Below are 22123 nucleotides of genomic sequence, written 5' to 3' on the forward strand. Positions count from 1 at the left end.
GCCCCAAGGCATGAAATCCACTATACTGCAAACAACTTGGCTTTCTTCTACAAGAAAACAGTGTTAGACACGAAAATCTAAGTGCTGGGTTTGCGTTTGAGTACAAATTTTGCATGCTAGTGTTTGGACACCCTTATGGACAGAGCTAGACATGATGTTCCTTAGTAAGCTTTTTATTCACATTGATTTTTTTTTTTTCCAAACTCATTTATGATATGTTCTACTTTACCTATAGTAAGAAACTGATAAAACTTTAATGAATTTCTAAAATCTGTCAAGAAACAATGAGGCAATGGATATAAATTGGACTCTGGGAGTGGCAGATGCCAAGTGAATGGCTTGGCACAGGATCAGGAGGGCCTTGTGTTGATAGTATTGTACTATGAGTTGTACTATCAATCTTGTACTGTCAACTTGAGTTTTGATAGTATTGTACTATGGATGAGCCCACAAAGCATCACAGCAAGGAGGTGGTATGATCAGGACAGTAACAAGCAAAGAGGATGATGTATTAGAAAACTGACAGACCAACAGACCAGTGGTCGCAAAACTACCCAAGGCCCGGTGGGGACTGGAATAGAGTGGAGAACTGAGCATAGAGCCCTTGCTGAGGTAAACGCCCTGGGCTGTGTGGACACTTGTGTGGGGGATGTAACAGAAGGTTGGACTTAAAGGTGATTGAGCATAGCATACTGGGTGGACAGAAGGGCCAGGAACTAATACAGTGTATTCAGGAGGAGAAGGTCAGATGGAGTGTGGGAAGGCAAAGAATGGGCTGATTTAAGGTAGAATTTGAGAAGCAGACACGTATAGACAGTATCTGGCCCGTGTTTATTCAACATTAAATGTGTTGAATGAATCAGATATTACCAATAACAGTATGTGTTAAGCTCATACTGCATTACTAACACTATGCTAAGTATATATTAAATTTTTACAACGATCTCTAGGAAAAATAAGCACTCTTTGTATCACCACTGTGCCAATGAGAAAACATAGGCCCATCGAGACTAAGTAATTTACCTGAGGCCACAGAGCTAGTATCTTCTTCCCTTATACCCCTAACCAAGCAAGGAACGCAACTCACAGGGAATAATTGGTGTGGGGGCTGGGGGGGGGGCATTAAGAAATAGTCTGGTATAGAAGCCCAGAGAAAGAGCAGCTTGTAAAAATAAGTAGTCAGTCACCTTGTGGTGCAGTGGCCAAGTGGAGGAAACGTAAAATAGGCAATGGACTTGGTAGGCTACTGAACATGTTAGGACATTAGCTGGAAGCCATTTTTCTGGAAGTCCTTGGTGATTGGGAAGTACAAGGCCAACAGTAGACTAGATTGTTTATTCAAGGATGTTCATGGTGGACGAATAGTTGAAGAAAGGCAAGTTAGAGACCCTTTAGTGCCAGATACCTGAAGTTTCTCTCTTCAGTAGTGGTTAAATTTCACTGTCTACTACATGATAGACACAGTTCTAAGTGCCCCCTTTGTACATGACCTCATTTATTCCTCACAGCAACCCTATAAGGTAGATAATAGACCAACCCCCATGACAGGTAAGGAAACAGACTGTAGCACAGAGGGTAAGTTATTAGTTCAAGGTCACCCAGGAAGTAAGCAGCAGATTCCACATGTTGAAAAGAATTCAAATTGTGTCTATCAGGACTTGAAATTGTAGTTATCCAAGTAAAAGACACTGGCTTCCAACTCTAACAAAAGCAGTCCGCTATAGATCCTAGCTGGTTTATTGCCATAGGTAGCAAAGACAGAATGAACATAATCCATTTTATCGAATTTAGAGCCACTTTAGAGGTTTTTTTTTAACCTCAGAACAAGGATTCCCTCTTTGAAGCTACATTCCAGCCACTTTTCTGAGAGCCTGATATTCTCTGAACAAAACCAAACCAAAAGAATTTGTTCTTAAAATCATTCTCTGATGCCCTATAACTCTTGTAAGGACATGTTCATAAGGACCAAGTTTATTTTGTCGTTGTTTCAAGTTTTTATTTAAATTCTGGTTAGTTAACTTATAGTGTAAGAGTAGTTTGAGGAGTAGAATTTAGTGATTCATCACTTACATACAACACACAGCAAGTGCCCTCCGTAATCCCTATAAGGACTGGTGAATTTCTCTACATATCTTGAGTTTAAGGGCTAAAAGGAACTTGAATAAAACCCTAGGTATTTGACTCTTGCCACTGGGAATGTTGGAATAAAGCCCTGGGAGGAGGGGCACCTGGGTGGCTCAGTGGGTTAAAGCCTCTGCTTTCAGCTCAGGTCATGATCCCAGGGTCCTGGGATCGAGCCCCGCATCGGGCTCTCTGCTCAGCAGGAGGCCTGCTTCTCTTCCTCTCTCTCTCTGTCTGCCTCTCTGCCTACTTGTGATCTCTGTCTGTCAAATAAATAAATAAAATCTTTAAAAAAAAAAAAAAGGCACTGGGAGGAGACTGTGAGCTTCTAGCCATCACTCCAAAGGACAGAGAGAGGGCATTGGGCTTTCTCCTGGGTCCTTAGCTATGGGGCATGACTGTGACTTGGGCACAGGCCAGGGTTCTACTAAATGACCTTTACATCTCCAACAGAAGAGATTCACCTGATAAAAGGATCCATTCTTGTTCCTTTAGTAATGCCAGTAATAGATAACTCCAAGGTCTCCTTCAGGTAGGCTTTTGAGTTTATGGGTTTACAAAGTATTCTTGAGCACTGAGTCCATTTTTCTTTGTCATCCAGCTGTAGGCAACAAATAAGTTTCATGGTCCCTGAAATTAGCCACCACCTTGAGACAAAAGATAATTCTGGAACTGCCATTCAGCGTGCTATATCTGTTCTGCTGTCTCTATAAAGCACGCCTTTTTAATGTAATTACATGACTTGTCTATCTGTTACGGAATTGATGAAGACAGCCTGGATTTATTTTTCCTCCTTTAACTTAGGAGTCAATATAGTTTATCGTTGCATTTCCCAAAGCAGATTCTGCAGAAATCCACCCTACTAAAATAATCTGTGCAGAAGGACCCAGTGAATAAGTATCTTTCAGAAATTCTGCTGGCAGATCTCTTCTGCTCCCTCCCTACCTCCTCCTGATTCACAATTTACATTAGCATATTAAAAGTTTTCCCAAGTTCTGCAATAAAGGAACCAGCTAGATCGGCACTTCATAAAGTCATTTTTACCATAGAATGGAGTTTTCTATGTGCATTCTTTTAAACCACAGAACCACTTTGGGAAATGCTGACATAGTCATCAAAAGCTTTGGGATCAACTCTCAGCTTCTACGTCTTTGACTTTTTTAGCTTCCCTATATAAGCGAGCAGTTTGTTTCTTTCTGTGTCTTGCCTGCCCAGGCCGGGAGGTAAGAAAAACAGAGAGATATTGGTCCCTGGATACAAAAGTGAAGCTCTATAGGATAGATAAGTTTAGAGAGCTAATGCACAGCACGATGACCATAGTTAATAATGCTGTATTGAATACTAGAAATTTGCTAAAAGTAGATTGCAGGTGCTCTCACCAAAAAAGAAGAAAAAAATCTGAGATGGATATGTTAATTAGCTTGACTGTAGTGATCATTTCATTCTGTATATGAGATTGTCGTGTTGTGTACTTGAAATATATATACAATTCTTTAAAATATTTTTTTTCAAGTTTTGGGTTCGAGAACTGGGTGATCTTGGGTAAGCTACTGCGCCTCCCTGAGCTGTAAAATAGAAAACATTCCTTTGAGGACTTTGACAATTAACCACAGCACCCACACATAGGAGACATTCAGTGAATGGTAGCTGTTGCTGTGAGTGACTGATAGGCTCTCGCATCTTTGCCGGGCATGGGTTAAGGACTCTTCCTTTTAGAAAGGTTTTACATAAAGTAGCCTGAATTTGTAACAGAACTTGTCTGATTAGTTGTTTCCACAAAATACAAATGAAATTTAACCTTTAGAAAAATCTCCATTAGGGGATCCTAGAAGGTGGCCCAACATTGAGATGCAGCAGTGTGGTTAGTATTGATTAGTCAATGTAAAGAGAAGGAGCTTCGTAATTTACCTGAGCTCACGGATAATTAATGGAGTCTGTGAATTAAGAACCAACTTGTTTCACTGGGTTGGCCTTTGCATTTAATTACTCTGTTTGGAGAAGTTAATATCATCATTATTATTTAAACTATGTTCATTTCTAAACCATTTTAGTGCCAGTCACAATCCTAAGCAGAAGCTCCTAGGAAGTATCACAGTCAGGTAAGGTCAATTACTGCAAGTGGGGATGGAGGTGCGCCCTCCTCTCAGGAAGGAGAGTGCCTCAGTGGTTCGAAGTGGCTTTAGATCTGAGAAGGGACCAGGCAACCTAGTTTCCACGTGACTTTTCTTTTGCTGATACGTCCTCTAGTGGTGAAGACCCTGAGCAGTGAAGACTGGAAACAAAACAAAGGAAAGGAAAAGTCATCTTGGGTGAATCCCATAGAATTGTGACCATTCATTTGAATGTCACTAATACTGGACCAGACTTAAGTGTACTTTATGTCCATCCATGAAAATAGCTTTGCTAAAAAATAATTATACCATAACAAGAGTAGAATAGGCACTATTTAAGCTACTCCTTGAATAAATTATTACTAAACACTGTGGACAGACACTATGAGGGTAAATTGACTATAGAGAAGTAGTCCAAGCAAAACTATTAAAACTATTCCTTTAAAAAAAAAAAAGATTTTATTTACTTTTATTTTAGAGAGAGAGTGGGAGACGGGGCAGAGAGAGAAGGAGACAAGCAGAATCCATGCTGAGTAGGGATCCTGACATGGGGCTCGATCCCAGGATCCTGAGATAATGACCTGAGCTGAAACTAGGAGTTGGACGCTCAACTGACTGAGCCACCCAGACACCCCCAAAACAATTCAGTTTTAAAACAATGCTTTGAGATGAGCAAGTTTACTCAGAACTGAGTATAGATTGGCATATATTTATTGATCACTTGATTTTTAGGTGATTTTCCTGCTTTTTTCCAAATAAGATGAATATTTTACATTTCAAATATACATATCTATATATATCATCTTTACAGATACAGATATAAAAATATAGATAGATATGGATATAGATATTTGATAGAGGAGGTAGCTGGTGAAAATTCTTAAAGTTGCCTCTTTCCTAGCTATTGAATGAGGAATTTTGATTACCAAGATACAACATGAATTCTAGGAAATTAGGTTGATATTTGAGCTGTTGGTGTGTTCTGTGTGCTTTTGAAAATCTTTCCCCTCCTCTTTCTCTTCTGTTGTTGCTTTTCAATACACGTTACTCTTTTTCCCTTATTTTCCTATACATTGAAATTCATTTTAATTGTGTTTTCAAACAGTGACTGAATGCAGTGTTACTGCTTTATCTCAAAGTTATAGTTTTTAAAGTCTACTCAGTCACTTCACATAGAAGATGCCAATATAAAAAAAGAGAGAGAGAGAGATGCCAGCATATATCTATTTTTTAAAAGCACATATCAAGTAGAACTGATGTAAATCCAACAACAATAAAGTAAGACTGGTCTCTACTCTCCAGAGACTATAATTCAAAAGGCGGTTGACTTTCTTTGCTAGGGTTGACAGGCTCTTCTCAGACTACTTGAATTCATTTGCGTATTAATACGCTTCCTGTCTATTTAGAGAGAATTATTGTTCTATCTGCCTTGGGAGATTGTTGTATTTCCAGATTTAACTCAACACAACATGATGGGCCCCAACTTTTGAGTAAAGCATGCCTTGATACAGTGAGTTTGTGCTCAGCTGCCTCTCTGAGCAATACTCTGAGCTAGGCACTGCAGGTATACAAAGATATCTAAGAAGTGTCTTCTGTAAGCCTCAAGACACTTAGCGCCACAAGAGGAGAGACAAGAGAGAGACACACAATAGAATTGGGTGGGATTGTGCCATTTTTCCAAAGTTCCTAGAGGGCAGAAGTGGTCTGAGGGAGGTGGAGAGGCTCACATCCACTGACCTCCTACAGGACTTGGCATATCTCTTCACCTTCATTTCCACAACAGCCACACCAGCTGGATGGCATGACCCTCATTTGACCGATGAGGAAACTGAAGATCAGAGAAGTTAAATCTCTCCCTCAAAGTCATTCTGCCATTTTCATCAATACAACTGTGCCTGGTACATAGTGTGCTCTCCTGTGAATGGTGTTGAAACCTGAGTGAATCTTTCAGGGAAGCAATTTTCCTCATGCATCAAGAGCCTCAAAAAAGTGTATGTTCTTTGAATCAACAATTTCTTTTCTAGGAATTGTCAGAGATGTGGATAAAGATCGTGTCTTTATGTGTGTGTGTGTAAATGCAATAAGGTAACTGCAACCTCATTTCAAAAAGCAAAACTTTTGGAAACACACCCAGTATTCACAGGGAAAGAGTCAAATAAATTACAGAATACAACATATTTTTGAAGAATTTTTTTTATGACACTGTGTGATGTCCCCAATACAATGTGGACTAAATGTATATGGTATGGTCTCCGCCATGTTTTAGAAAAGCATATACAGAAAAATTACCAGAATAAAATGTACCATAAATATAAATTGTGCTTATCTCTAAACAATTGACTATTACAGATTTTTTTAGTAACGTGTATTCTAAATTTTCTACAGTAAGTTTTTCTAACTTCTAATGAGAGGATATTTTGTTTTGTATTGTGATTTTTAAGGGATGCATGAGGAACTACTGCCCTGATGTCTTCTTCCACACAGTTAATACAGATTGTGTCATTAATCTCATACAAGAAAATTCCCATGGAGAACCCATTTAACACAATGAGGAAGAGAAATGGCTCTAGAGGTGGGCTTCCTGGGTTCAAAATTTAGCTGTGCTATTTCTTTACTGCATGATCCTTGGCACATTGCTAAGCCTCTCTCTTGATGTTGGTGCTCCCATTGATAGAAGTGGGACGGTGTAATGCCCATCACATAAGGTGGTTGTGAGAGGTAGGCTTAGTAAGTGCCTAAAACATAGCAAGTGTTCAGGAAACTGTTATTTTTACATTGGATTTATTTATTAAGCTATTTAATGTTGGTTATTTTATAATTTACAGTTGTTTGTTTTAAGGATAGTAACAACAGATTCTTTATCAACTTCTCCCTTTGCCTTTTACTATAGTAAATGCATTCCCCTTTTTAAATTTTGGGTTGGTTTTTTTTTTAAGATTTATTTATTTGCTTAAGGGAGAGAGAGAGAGAAAGAGCACGAGTAGGAGGGGCAGCGGGAGAGGGAGAAAGAATTTGAAGCAGACTCCAAGCAGAGTACAGAGCCTGACATGGGGCCCAGTCTCACAACCCTGAGATCATGACCTGAACCAAAACCAAGAGTCTGTCACTTAACCAGCTGTGCCACCCAGGCACCCCTACATTTTGTTTTTTATTTAACTCCACTGAATTCCTGGCACAATTGCTAAACAAGATAGTTAACTCCATTAGACACAAACTAATCCCTTAGTCACTTGGCAAGTTTAGAATTTCAGTAACTTGTCAGATCTTGTGGCAGCATCAGTTATGTGTCCAACCCACTGCCAAGCCATGAAGAAATCATAGAAAGGATGATACATACTTCCTACCTCTCAACCAACATTTATGATCTGCTTTGTGCCTTGGATCAGGAATACAGAAATGTAAAAGACACGGTCCCTGCCCTCAAGGAGTTTACTCTAGATAGCCAACATTACATGCATGAAGTCAATGCGCCATTATAGGATTTTTTTTATTTTTATTTATTTTAGAGTGTATGTGCATATGGAGGGGCAGAAGGAGAAGGAGGGAGAGACCTCAAGCAGATTTCTCACGGATCATGGAGCCCAGTGAGGGACTCAGTCTCATAACCCTGAGCTCATGACCTAGGCCAAAATCAAGATTCAGTTGCTTAACCAACTGAGCCACCCAGGCGCCCTGTAGATGCACCATTTGAAATAGACACAAGATAATGTGTATGTTAGCAGCATACAGGCTATAGGGTGGGCTATACATGACAAGGTTCCCTAAGGGAGTTTGAAGGGTGCTGATGGAGCCACTTTAGGAAGGCTAAGATGAGAAGCAGGGTCTCAGGCAGAGATAACAATGTAAAGGCATATAAGTAAAAGAAACCTGACACATCTGTACAAATATAGGTAATTTGGCAAGGCATAAAAGATGAGCTGAGAGAAAGGCAAGGCAGAAGTCTCAATTTTAAAAAAAAGAAGAAGAAGAAGAAGAAGTCTGAATTTTATCTTTTGAGTGGGGAGATGGTAACAGATTCACCTTTTTAAAAGTTTAGTATGAAAGTGTGGAAGATGAACCCAAAAAAATGTATGGAGACAGCTAGACAAAAGGCTATTACTAGAACTCTGAGAGAAGGAGGAACTAGGTCAATGCAGAAACAGTGAAGAGAACAAAGCAGAGAGCTATGTAAAAGGAGAGCTTTAGCTCTACAGGGTAAAAGGGAGGATATAGACTGGACCACCAGGTTTCTGAATTGAGGAACTGGGCCAATAGTGTGGGTTGTTCACTGAGCTGGGGACCCCAAATGAAAAACAGGCATGAAGGGAAATACAGTGGGGTCAGGTTTAGATGTAATGAATTCCAGGTGACCTTGGGTCACTGGAGTTGTCAAGTAAGAAAACATACAGGTCCAGACCTTAGCAGCACAACCTAGTGAAAGATGGAATTCAGTTGTGCCAGGAGTTGAGTAAATTGATCTATGGAGAATCTACAGATGAGAGAGAGAAGAGGGCCAAGGATAGAAGCCCAGAACTGCAGCTTTAGCAAGATCTCAGAGAGAAGGAAGTAAGCAGGCAAGAGACCCGAGTAAAGAGGAGAAAGATTCAAGATTTAGGGAATGACCAATATAATGAAATGGTGACCTTGGGGAATTTATCACCTGGCTGGAAAGTCACTGCATCTACTGGTGAAGAAACGAGGTAGAAAAGTTGCCTATGAATGTCCTTGAGTAAGTGCCTACGAAGGATATAGACAGTTCTTACAGAGTTGAGGGGAAGGATGGTGTGGAGTTGACTTGAAGCTTGACAAAGATGTTAAGACTTCATTCACTGAGTCTGAAATTGGTTAAAATTGAAACCAAGAGCAAGAGGTCACTTCAACCAAGGCCCTGGGATTTGTTCAAATCCATCCTCATGTCTGAAAATAACTGAAGGTGGGTTTTCTATTGATTGTGGTAATCAGTGTCATCTTTAAATACTGAAGACAGCATTTGGTTCTCTCTTAGTAATAATGCCCATTGGCTAAACAGTATCATATAAAACTGGATGCAGTGTTACCTGATATCTTGTACAAGATTCAGGAAGTCATGACAAGAAACAATATGACTTATTCCAAAAACAGAGAGGTGTCTAACTTGGAGAACATGAGGGTCAATTTCAATGGGAAAAGACAAGTCCTAGTCATATACCCTTCTAATTTTATGGTAGCTTGTTCTAAAATCCCTTGGTTTAATACAGCTATTCCTGGCTGTGAAGTCGCAGATTCCCTGCCCCGTATTTTCCCGAGCCTCTGGTGGCTAACTGTGGGTATGTGAAAGGAAGCATGGAAGGGAGGAAATTTAAGTGTGTTCCACCCTCTCCTTTGCCCCTTCCAGTCCTTTCCATCTTCCCATTCCATCCCACTGGCCTCTTTCTTCCCAAGACCACTTGACTTACAATACAGCATGAGCACTAACTCTTCATTGACCAAGAGGAATACCTTAAGGACAGAAAGAGTCAGGCATTGCCTTGGGAAACAACCTGTCAAATCTGTCTCCGCTAGTCTGCTCTCAGTTATGTCTTCTCGTCTTGCTTCCCACAACCTACACCATATCTGCAAAGAGGAAGCTACAGAATAAAGAAAAGTCATTGGAAAATCAGGTTCCAGTGCTGCCCATACCACTTCCTTAGGGATATGATCTTGTGCTACCACTTAACCTTAACTAGTCTCAGTCTTCTCAGGAGAATTTGTGTGACAAATTAGATAATATTTGTCAAGGTGCTTAAGATTGCAAAATGCTATTCACATCTTGGGGAATGGTCTAACATGGGCTATCATCATAGTCAGGAATATGATGTGAAAAAAGAGTGGGGCCAAGATTTCTTCTCCTCCTCCAACTGTTCTAAAGACCTAGACCTTCCATTCCAATCCTTATATTCAACCAGTTTCCTCCAGAGCCTCATCTCTGTTAGTCCCTATTAATCTGTGTTGATTTATCTTGGCTCATGCAGTGCTTAATACAACTGAGTAATACTAAGTTACCCCCATTCTCCTCCCCTTAGCACATAGTAGAAGCCCTTAAAATCTATTCCTAAAGAAGAAAAATGGGAAACAATTTACAAGTCCTTTGTAGGCACCAGGCACTTTCTTTCCCTGAGATTCTGTTCCACAAACCAGACTTTTCCCACAGAGGAGAAATTAAGAAGCCTTTACAAGCTGAAACCAAAGGAAATTACACTTCTATTAAAAGCTGTCTGTGGCTAGATGCATCCATCTCAAGTACAAAGTTAAATGATGTAATAAACTTATTCAAAGACGTGAGGCTATTACCTAAAATGCTATTAAATATCTTTCACTCAATGTTAACAAAATACAGCTATAAATTTTCCTGGGTTGTAATTTTGCAAGTTGCTTGTTCTCAGTGGGTTATGCCTCCACTGTTGAATTCGGTATTTCCATCCTGGCAAATGGGATGTCAGGGATACACAATCCTTTGAAATGTGGTGATTTTCAATTTTCTCGTGAATCTGGAAGTGCTCAGTTCCTTCTAAGGCTGGTTTCTGTCACCATTTTCTACCTCCTGGCTAGGTGCAGTTTTGAGGCCCCATATTTCATAAACTGGAGATCAGAGCCAAGAAGGCTCAGTCAACCAAGCCATGGTTCAAAATTCAAGGTTGGGGGCTGGCATATCTCCTCTGAACTCTGAGACCGATTCACAGCTTCTCATAAGAAGCCATACTTCTAAGGATGACAGGGTAAAATGGAAGGGAGGAGTTAAAAGAAATACAGAGCATTCTCTCTGAAAAAGTTCTGCGCCCCCTTTTCTGGTGGGATTTCACTTAAACCCCAGGTGAAGAGGATATGTCGGTAAGACCCAAATATATCTCTTGAACTTGCCTAATTGTATAAATTTGTCAGAATTTCCATTTGCTTTTGCAAGCCCAGTCCTAAATCCAAATATCCTGTCCCTTGGACCCTCACTGGTCAGAATGGCAGGAGAATGGTCATGAGGGCTACGACAATGAAAGGGATGTGAGAGAGCCATCGGCATTTACCAGAGTCCTGCAGGCTGTGGGTCCTCTTCTGACACATGCGCGGTCAGATAGCTCAGAAGAACTGTTGACGGAATCCTAGGTACCCGAGGCTTCTCTGGAGGGAACCCCCTTGCCCTTGCAGGTGCCCAGCCCTCACAGGCTCTGTCGCCAGAGGTCAGCCCCGGCAGCCTCTGATGCTCTTGCTATGCTTCTTCAGGAAACAGCATCCTCCATTCGGCGGCCGACAGCGTGACCAGCGCCGTACAGAAAGCCAGCCAGGCCTTGAACGAGCGCGGGGAGCGGTTAGGTCGAGCAGAGGAGAAGACGGAAGACATGAAGAACAGCGCTCAGCAGTTCGCGGAGACTGCACACAAGGTGGGTCCCACAGGGGCGCGGAGGTCTCCATTCTGGAGGCTCAGGGAGCTTTGGCTCCAAGAAACATTTTTCGGTGCGTTTCCCATGGTGGAAAATCTAAAATCAAGCCCTCCCCTCCCCCCCAATATATCCTGCTGCTCAGTAAGTACCAGAATCATAAAATATTTCTTCTTGTTCCCATTTCTTCATTTCTTTCCTTGCTAATATCTTTCTATCTCTGACCATGGATCTGGATCTTTGGGAAATGCCGACCATCCTTGGTTCCTGCCCAGAATTTTAGGGCTTAAGTTTCAGGGAAGAGAATGGGGGTGGAAGAAGTCAGATCCACGAATATCCCTCCCCTTGTGGCCAATGCTTGAAAAAGGACTTGGGTCTGTCACGGTCATGAGCCCAGCATCCTGTGTTCTTATAAATCTTCGCTGTATGAAAAGCAAGTTCTAGTCCCCCACATCCAGGGTACCTCAGGGCTGCTTGCCCCTCTGCGAGAGGGCTTGGATCTCGAAGGCTGCCCTGACTCATGCAGAGCTGCCCATAGGGCTCCTACCTGCTCTGAATCCGGGTCATGGCATTTCTCACGTGACCACAGGCACACACGTGCATTTTCACACGCTCCCAAAGAATGTGCCTTTCAGCAGGGGAAAGGGTAGTTTTTATTGGCAGCCAGCTCTCTGAGGCAGTCACAGACCAAAGGAAAGAGCGTCCCTGTTAGTCAGGTGATAAAGAGGATTTACGACTGATCTTGTGCTTCAGGTCAGAGGGCAGTTGTCTGGCTAGGGATTGGAATTTAGTTTTCCAGGAACAACCCCTGCTGATAACTGTTGGCATCTCCGACTCACAATCCGGCCTTGCAGATAGGCTTTTCAGGTGACCTTTGGGGAAAAAATTAACTTACTTCAACAGAAAATCCCAGCTCTGCTGAAGAAGTGAGAATAGAACCACCTGAAAAGTGATAAGAAAGGTCCCCCTAGCTAAGGCTAGCTGGCCTCTCCCAGGGGCTCATTCCCAGGGCGAACTATAGATCCGAACCCCCAGGAGATGCTTCCTGCCTTCCTGTCCTGCCCCCATTACACAGACCTGTCTCCTTGTGTCATCAGCTCTCTGTCCTGTTGGGATCGTATCACACCCCTGCCTCCAGGGCCCATGTGGGCTTCCCTGGAGAAGACCTGGCCAGATCTGGCTGAAAACGCCGTTGGCCCTGCTCCAGGGCAGACCCTTGCTCACCGCATGTCACGGAAAGAGGGAGCTCAGACCTAAGATTTCCATAGGGTACATATTTAAGGTTTTTTCTCCAGCCTTCACGAGACAGAAATAAGGATGAGATGGAAATACTAGAATTCCCACCCTGGCTTCATTTATAACCACAGCAAATGTTGTGATTGGCGGAGGGGCGGTAGTGGAAGTCTGGAGAAACATTCAAAGTGTTGATTTGGGGAAGGGAAGGCTAAAGGGAGTTATTTTTTAATTATCTTCAAGTCTTGGGGGGGTGGGTAATAGTACAGGCAGTTTGAACCTTGCCATACAAAACAGAGCATTCAGCAGTGCACTGATAAGATTCTGCTAAAACCAGACTTTAGGTGAATGATGAGATCGTGAGCCGGGTTACCAAGGAAGTCTGTGAAATCGTTCTTCCTAAGGCGGAGTAGACAATACGTGGAGGTCACCCATGTGGGCGTCCCCCTCAGAGGCGGTTGTACAAACACTGGGTTGGATAACCTGACCAGATGGCCATGATTCTTGGCCCCGGTTGCCCTGTTTCCCTGATGTTGTGGCCAAGTGTGCTGGGTGCGTGGGAAGGCAGTCTGGTGGCTAGCATCTTGTGTTTGATTTACCATCCCAGTGACCTTGGGCAAGTGCCTAATTTCTCTAAGCCCCAATTTCCTCATCAGTAAAATAAGGATAATTAGTAACAGTTGCTGTCGCCCAGGGCATTGAGAGAATTGAATGAATTCAAACCTATAAATCTATGATCACAATACCTGACATATACAAGTCTGAATTAATACTGGCAATAATAATTTCCATGAAAATGATTCTGTTGAACCTGCCCTATACCATCCTATAACGAGCACTGTAGGGGGATGGAGAAATGTGATTGAGGACCCCAGCAAAGGGATGGGGAGGGCTTGGAGATGAAGATTTTTGTGACCCCCAAAGTGGGGTGGGCAGGGCTTCTACTAAATGCAATACTTTCTAAACACAGAACAACCCTTGAAACAGGGCCTGTCAGAGCAGAAACTGATTAGGCCACCAGAGGCAAGGGGCCTCTGGCCCTGACCACTGGGAGGATCGGTGCCAGCCAGCAGCCTATTTTCAGCAGAAATGGAGGATGGAGGGGGCAGTGTTCCCTGGTTTTGGCTTCCCTGCCTGTGGGTGTTCTAAGAGGGAGGTGAAGGGTTTGCTGGTGTCTGTTAGTGTGTGTGAGGGAGCAGGAGCTAGACACTGTCCTGGCCAGATGTGGTTTTCTAAAATTGGGATGTATCCTTGTGAAGCACCAGCATTGGCAGCATTCCTCACAAGGAGAGTGACCTCTTTAGTTAAGGTGTGGCTTTTTCCTAGGGACTAGGACTCCAGATCTAAACCCACTGGCATGGCCTGACCGTGAAGGTGTCATTTCCCCAGCCAAGCCTCCACCAGACCTGCTGGTGAGGACAGCGTTCAGAGGTAGAAGCCAACTTTCCACTCCCTCCCCAGACAAGCAGCTGTGTTGATTCATAGTGGGCTGTGTTTCCAGGCTGAGATGGGGTATGTGCCAGCACCCTTCGCAGACCACAGCAAAACCGGGGGACGGCTCCTCCTTGTTCCTCGATTGACTATGGCACACTTTCCTACACTGCAGTCAAAAGGATCTTTCTGACTTTTCCCAGGACTCCTGCAATGACCCAGGTACATCAGTGAGTAGACCACCTTCACACAGCCCCACCACCAAGATACCTGGGTGCTCATCTCCAGGAGAGCAGATAGAAAATGTTCCTGTACCCCTTCTCCCCCAGCTCTGTTCGGCCTCCTTGAGGAAGCATGGTTCCTTCCTGAGCTGTGGGCTTGGCCCGGTCTCAGCCCTTAGGGAAGTACAGCGCAGCCCCAGAGCGGGCCTGCTCACTCTCCACTGCCCCAGAAAGCCCAGCGCTGCTGCGTATGCCATGCTCGGACACCCGCCCCAGGCAGTGAGCCAGCCGGCGAAAGGCGGCACCCACACCCAGGCAGACTCAGATGCCAGCTCTCAGAGGAAGGAGCACAGAGCTGCCCTGTTCTGTACCAGCTCTGGCTTGCAGGGGGAGAGGGGAGTAAGTGGTATTTCTCTCACCAGCAGGGAGCGGCTGCCTCTGTCCCCACTATAGTCACCCTCTTCCTTTGGGTCCCTGAACCAGAAGGGACCTCAGGAGTCCAGGCCTCTTAAAATTCCCCCCATATGAGTAACGATTTATTACTGTTTAGAGGGAGTCATTTACACAGCTTCAAAAGAGAAAGCTTTCCGTGAGATAGTAAGAAAACAAAATACACCCGAAGGAAATTTTTATCTCCTCTTCTGCAAGAACTCTGACATCTAAACTGATCCATAAGCATTTGAGTTAGAGAGGATATTTATAAACATGACAAGATGGAGGTATGGAGCAGTTCTGAGTTTAGGGCTCAAGGTCATGCAGCGAATGTGGAGAAGAGGAGCAGCAGCACCCGCCTTCCATATTCCAAAACTTCTCACTCCCAGAGAATTTTAAAAAACAACAGCAAAAACAAAAACACCCTAGGTAGCATGGAAGTGATGCCACTTTCTGCAAAGATACTTTAAATATTAAGGATCCAGTCCCATCATATTTCTGCGATGCTGAGCTGGCCACGGCCCCACCTGGCAGGGGCTCCGTTCAGGGCCATCCAAGACCCTTGGTAGCCAGTAACCAGGGCCCGGTGTGAGCAGTGGTACAGTTGTTGTTGAAAATTAATGACTGTGGGTGAATTGGCACGAGCCCATTAGCTGAAGGTTAACAGCTCCGTGAATAACAGGACAGCAGTGCTGATCAAATATTTATTTGGGTATTCATTATGCACAACACTTAACAGCTCTGAGTTGATTGGAAAGGTCTACGTTGCTAAATAATGTATTAAAACTGGAGACAGAGCAAGAAGTGGAGTCCCTACAGCGGAGGGACTGCAGGGGACAGGGCCCTGGAACAGCTCAGACATCCCACATGTCTGTGGACCATAAACTCTCCGAGGTCAGGAGTCCTTAGCCACCTCCACCTTTCTGATCAAAACCGTGCAGCGCTTAGCCTGGCAGCATCGGGAGCACGCTCACACACACCGTCCGACGGCTGGCAGTCATGGCATCCGCCCTGCAGAGGGTCTGCAGAGGTCTCGCTGAGGCTGCCTTCCCCAGGCAGAGGCACGGGAGCTCTTCCAGGAGAGCTGAGTTTAGCAGCCCGAGGGCTAGGTCCACACGTCCCCCTCCATCCCATGCTGACCTGGCTTGGTGCCGCAACTGCAGAGGAAATGTCTGCTGCTCTCGCAGGTGGTCTGAGGTGGCAGCCCCAGGGTTATGACTTTGTTCTTGAAGACATCAAGGAAAGGGAAGGTGGACTCAAAGGCCCTGGGTTATACAGGAGAGATGGGTCATTGACACTGCCCAGAAGATGGCCAGTGCCACTGTGTGGAATCAGAGGGTTCCCTGGAACATTCTTTAAGGACCAAGAACTTGGTCATGAAGCAGACAAGGCTTTCTACAGAGCTGTTGCCCATAGAGAACCACCGCCTGTTTGCTCCAAACCATTCTCAGTGGCAGAACCTGTCTCCTACTCCCAGTCCCAATCCCCTCCCTAATGCCAGAGGCCGGACAAGTGAGGAATTCCAGTTCAGGCTCAGCTCTGCCTTCAGGGTCATCTCAGGGTATGGGCTCCTTGGAAAGGATCTAAGAAAAGCAAAGTCAGATTTAACTTAACGTTCCGTACCTGCCTGTGTTGCCTTCAGTATATCATCATGGGCTCTAGCTGGGCTTGGGAAGTTACTGAAGGACACAGTGGTATTAGTGTTCCCATCATAAAGGTCAAACATTTCAGCAAGCCAACTATTTCTCAAATACCAGCAGGAGGAGTGGTAAATGGAGGTCTGGTTTTGGTATCTTGTTCAGCATCTCATCAGTAACACCACTTCATCGTCAAGAGCTTTTGAACTTGGTTGGAGGTCCAGGCTGGATATTGAGTGGATTAATGCCAATTGTTTTTCTACAGTTGATTTTTAATACTATATAAGATATCAGTAAATACTTACATTTGAGGAGTATTGGTTTTTCTGAATAACTAGTAACCCAGCAGCCCAGAGACCTGGGTTCTACTCCTACCTGTTCCTAGGTCAGTCCCTCCTTCTGCCTGCGCCCTTGGCTACCCCTTCAGTGAAGGGCGGGAAAGCCGCATAGCGCACTCCCCCTGCAGGACACGGAACTCCAAGGAAACCACTGTTAAGGAGGAATAACAGAGGCAGTTCTCTGTGGGCTCTTCGAGAAAATGTTGCACATCCACTAGATGCCACTGGGAATAATACGGCAATCCGCCACAGCGAGTAAAACCTCGGTGCTGCCTCTCATCATGGATTTGGGGAGGGGAGCAGCACGGTGAGTTCTCCCCAGTGCTAACAATGCTTAACTTTGCCATCCCTCTTTCTCTTTAGCTTGCCATGAAGCACAAGTGTTGAGACACTCCCTATCGCGGCAATGACCCTCTGGAGAGAAATGGAAGAGTTTGCTCAGCAGTTTTTATAAGAATCCCGGACCTCTGCTTCCTTTTTTTTTTTTTTTTCTCCAGTATATGGACATTTAGATTTTTTTGTTTTTCCTTTTCAGACGTTAATATGAAAGAAAAGACGTAGTGTTTATACATTTCACTAAGGATTGTGCTAAGAAATGCTGCGGTGGCATCAGATTTGTTTGGTTTTTTAATTTTTTTTTCACTGTATAGACATAAGTCTTCGTATGTGTCTTCTCTAATTTTTTTTTTTTCAGTAGTTTGGATGTGGAATTTGGACCAAATGTTACACTGAGCTGGGTCTAAACTGGCAACGTGTTGTTGTCTTTTTTTCTTGATATTAAACCAGAGAAGCGCCTGGCTGGCTCAGTCAGTAGAGGACACAACTCTTGACCTTGGGGTCGTGAGTTCAAGCCCCACTTTGGGTGTAGAGATTTACTTAAAAAAAAAAAAATGTGATATGAAGCCAGAAGACCTTTTCATGTGGTGACATCAGATGTTCTTGTTCCTGGTTGGAAATCAGTCAAGCAGTGACTTTGTCACTTTGTCATTGCTTCTCTCAGTCTCCAAGCCACTCTTAATTTGAAGGTTAAGATTCCATATCTTTAAACACCAGTCTGTATTATGGCAAACAATTGAATTTATCAGGGGAAACAGCAGTCTTAGATTTTGCTTTTTATGTCGTAATCTTTTGCATGAGCCATCACCAGCATTCCAAAAAAAAATCAGAATGACAGATAGAAATCTACTTTCTGAGCTGCAGTTTAAATACTTCCAATACTTGTTTCCGTGCTGATTATTTGCAGTTATCATGGGAAGGGGAAAAAACTTGAGATCAAAGACATAAGGAAAAGCCTATTTAAAAACCTCTGTGCATTCATGAATGTCTCTTTCTTTTGTCATTGCCCCAAATTATGGCAGCCAATATTGAAAAGAGCTTGGATTTTTATCAAGAATTGATTTGTCTAGATAAAGGTCTGTGTAAATGATAATGTGAAAAGATACTACAGTTAAAATCTCTTTTCTATTTGCAAAGTCATGCCTATTTTAGAAACACCCTCACCATATCCTTGGGACATGGCCTTCAGTTTCTTGGTATCTGATTTTTGGAGGCTCTGATGTTGTTACTTGCTGTCTATTTATTTAATGTAATTTAAAGTGCAGGTGTCTTGACAAATTTGGCCATTATATTTCGTGGCCATTGCAACTTGCAAGGGCTGACATGAAACATGGCCGTGAAGCCTTTACATAACTGTAGTCAGACTGAATAAAGTTGGTACCCACACCTCCTGATTCTGCATTATTCCAGAGAATGCCAGTTTCAGAGTCTGGGAGTTTTCTTTGAGGGTTAAATGCTAAACATAAAAGCTGTGCTTTGTCTTTGTGAAACAAGGAGGCAAGCCGCAATCCCAGACACAGTCCCAGCTTCCCACTGTAGTGCATTGATTTTTAAGCTGCAAGAATCTTCAGGACCCCTTTCTGATCCTCCTACCCATTGAGCCGACTGAGTCCATGCATTGTAGCCTCTTACGAGCAGCACAAGATGACTTGGGGATTATTTATGCTGATTTAGATAGCTTAATTTCTCCTGATAAAGCATTCCCTGGGAGACAAAGTTGGGCTATAGGGAAAAAAATTATCTTAGACAGTACCTGTCAAAAGGGAGATGCAGTTTGCTGGAGATAAATTTCTGAATCCTCTTGGGAAGATGGTCCAGTTCAAGAAAATGCTCTGTGAAATTAATATGGTAAACTATGTAAGCTTACTATAATATTTTGTACTTTTCTTTCAGTGTCTAAAAAGGTCAAAGAAGCAAGGAACTTGCTATCTGATGAGTACCATTAGAAGCATTTCTAATTTCTAAGAAAATCCCGAAATATCACTTGAAATGGGTTTTGTTTGTAGACCTCCATTCAGAAAACACACATGCCCATGGATATATTCATCTTCTGAAATTGGATTCCAGCTTCAGAGAGCGATAGTTGGTATGAAGAATTGGAAGGGTAAATCTTAAGCCTCCCAACAATCAGCCAAACTCAGAAATAAAATTGTTGCCAACTATCTAACAAGGGTGTTCGCTGAGCTGCTTCTAAAGTAGCAGAGGAGGAGGTCATAAGCATACTGTGAAATACGGGCTTCTTGCTCCCTGGTAGAACTGTGATAGCTACTCTTCATGAAATGTAAGCATTCTACGTCATGCCCTCTTGCTTCACTCTCTGTTTCTCCTTTTAGACTTCAGTCTTAGTGGAAGTAGCTTGGTTTAGAAGAACACCTCTATTAGCTCCTTCTCTTGTTTCGCTTCCAGGGCCCAGCAATGCCCTTGATCTCCCTGCGGTCAACGCCCTAGCGAGGCCAGAACAGCAAGCCCCCCCTGCCTTTCCTCTACCTCCTGACCTCTTTCAGAGCTGCCCCGTGATGACACATGTGAAGTTCTTTGCTATCCTTTCGTAGAAGGTGCTGCGATACAAAACATTAATACAGTTTAACCTAGAGCAAATTGCTAAAATGTCACATTCTTTGGGACCAATTCATTGGGTGAAGCTGCTAGAAGACAGTAAATTTGTTTGTTTCACTTCTGCACTTCATTATGGGTTTTTGAGATACTCTATCTCTGTGAAGGACTTCCTCAATTGTACCGACAACACATAGAGAAAAGAAGCTTCCCAGTATTACCATTTCTTCCTGGAACATAGCCGTAGTAGTCCTCACCTAGTATTAGATAATCTGCGTACAGGATGTATACAGTTATTCAGGTTAATGTTTCATATTAAAGAATGTATTTGTAAAATGTAACAAGATCAGTAGTTAACTTTTTTTAAGCTCTGAAAAAATAAAGATTGTGTTAGAATTACAATTACAGTGAAATCTGTCTTAATACTACTACTTTTGTGGCTAACAAAGGTTGTGTATTTATGTAAAAATATTTACAGAATGCCCTCAATAAGGGATAATAAAGATAGGTTTTGCTTTTCATTTTTAGAATTGTAACACCGCTGCTGTCTGTTGTACAGTTATTAATTCTTCAGAAGTTTCTCTAGGGTGTCAAATACAATTTTTGTTTCTTTCAGAGACAAGTAATATCTGCTTTATGATTCGTGATTACCGTTAACTGTAATTTTGTCATTAAATATTTTAACTCTGTGATGAAAGTTTGTTTCTCGCAATTATTTGTCAAGTCTATAACACACAACCCAAAAGGCAGGCGTCCTCATGCTTTTGATGCTGGTGGGAAGATCTTGTGAGCCTCGGGAAGACCAAAGGTCCTGATGACAACATTTCCATATATGTGTTCTAATGGGAAAACTTGAAACATAAAAAAGACAAATGAGCTAACCTTCATTTCGACAACAAGCTGCTATCCAGCAAGAAGGATCTTTTTGTTTGTTTTTTGGTTTTGGTTTTTCTTCTCACGGGCAAAAGAATTAAGCCAATGAACAATTCCCTTTCTGCCGATACTGCTGATGTGCTCAACTCAAATACTCATATGATACCATGTGCCCTCATTCAACAGACTAGTTTCATGCCCTGTTAAGTTGGAAAGAAGACTAGATGAGATAATGTTGATTTCCTTTTATGGAAGTAACTACTGCATCACCAGTTTGTTTTCAAGGGCAGTGACTTGGGTGATACAGTACAGAGCAGCCCTGGGTTGGCGGGAACATGTGCTTTTAAGGCAGGCAGGACCCTGATGTGTTTCCTGGGTAGAAGGGCAAGACTGCAGTCTCTAGTTTTCAGAGAAGAGAGGACAGAGAGAGGGCCAGAGGAAGAAAGCAGTCTGAAGTTAATTATGTAGGGAAAGGCACCCGTTTTTGCAAACTAATTATAAACCCTTTGCCTTCCAGAGAGGACTTTTTTTTCTTAATACAATTTGTATTTGTTAGCAATCATACCACAACTAATTCTCAATTTGAGGGGAAGGATTAATATGCTAAGTGTTTAAAAAAAAAACAGTCGTGCCTTCCCCCCTTGCTATCAGCAAGGATGTGCTTAGGAAAGCTATTGACCCATCATAATCATCATCTGCCTAAACAAACAGATTGAGGGCGGAAGTGGGGGAGGTAGAAGAGTGGAGAGAAAATACCAGAAATAAATTCAAACAGAAATGCAAGTGTTTGAGTGTTATTTCTGTTGATACCCATTCAGTGTGCCTCTTCCCCTGGCACAGGTAAGCCTGGGTGGCAGCCAGACAGATGTCCACACACACACAGACGTCCACGCACACACATCCACACAACTGGCAGCAGGAAGAGAGCAGAGCTGTGCTCCTAGATGCCCCTGAAGTTGCTTCATCTTCTTGCCTTTCTGGACATGGCTAGGCAGGTGACAGTATTAACAGGGGTTAAAACCAAAAAATGCCTTGGGTGGGCCATTATCAGAGTATGAGAAATGTAAAGACTTAAGACACATGAGAGAAGAAGACATCCTACCCACAGGGCAAATAAATCAAAAAAGTAGAAACGGTAATGCACTATCAGCCCTCTTGTACCACGGTGGTACAGAAGATTTTTCTTTGATTTACTTTTTTGAATATCCAGGACTTAAATATAAAATGATTTTGCATAGCCAGAGTCAGCCTGACACAAAATTAATCTTCATTTTTACCTCCCCACCAACCTTTCTCCCCTCTGTGCCCTTCCACCTTGCTGTCCAACCCTATTTACAGCCTGCTTCAGCTCACGGCTCCTACATTGTAACAGACCATAAAGGGCTGGTTCCCAGTGGCTTCCAGCAGCCTCCTTCCTGGCTGCATGACAGTTATTGGGCAGTTCTTAGAAATGCACACATTCTTCTTCCAAAC

The 22123-nt window shown here is 43.0% G+C and overlaps 1 protein-coding gene across 1 annotated transcript in view; it reads left to right on the forward strand.

Moving 5' to 3' along the window:
- The window catches only part of STXBP6 (syntaxin binding protein 6), a 256283-nt gene extending 235809 nt beyond the window's left edge, over positions 1-20474 (forward strand). Inside the window, exons 5-6 of the mRNA XM_082734487.1 lie at positions 11442-11599; positions 17252-20474. Coding sequence (XP_082590613.1) covers positions 11442-11599; positions 17252-17275 — 182 coding nt within the window. The 3' untranslated portion in view covers positions 17276-20474. The remainder of the gene's footprint in view (positions 1-11441; positions 11600-17251) is intronic.
- The last annotated feature ends 1649 nt before the right edge of the window (positions 20475-22123 follow it).

The sequence above is a fragment of the Mustela nivalis genome, assembly GCF_964662115.1.
Source record: "Mustela nivalis genome assembly, chromosome: 6".
Classification (NCBI taxonomy): domain Eukaryota; kingdom Metazoa; phylum Chordata; class Mammalia; order Carnivora; family Mustelidae; genus Mustela; species Mustela nivalis.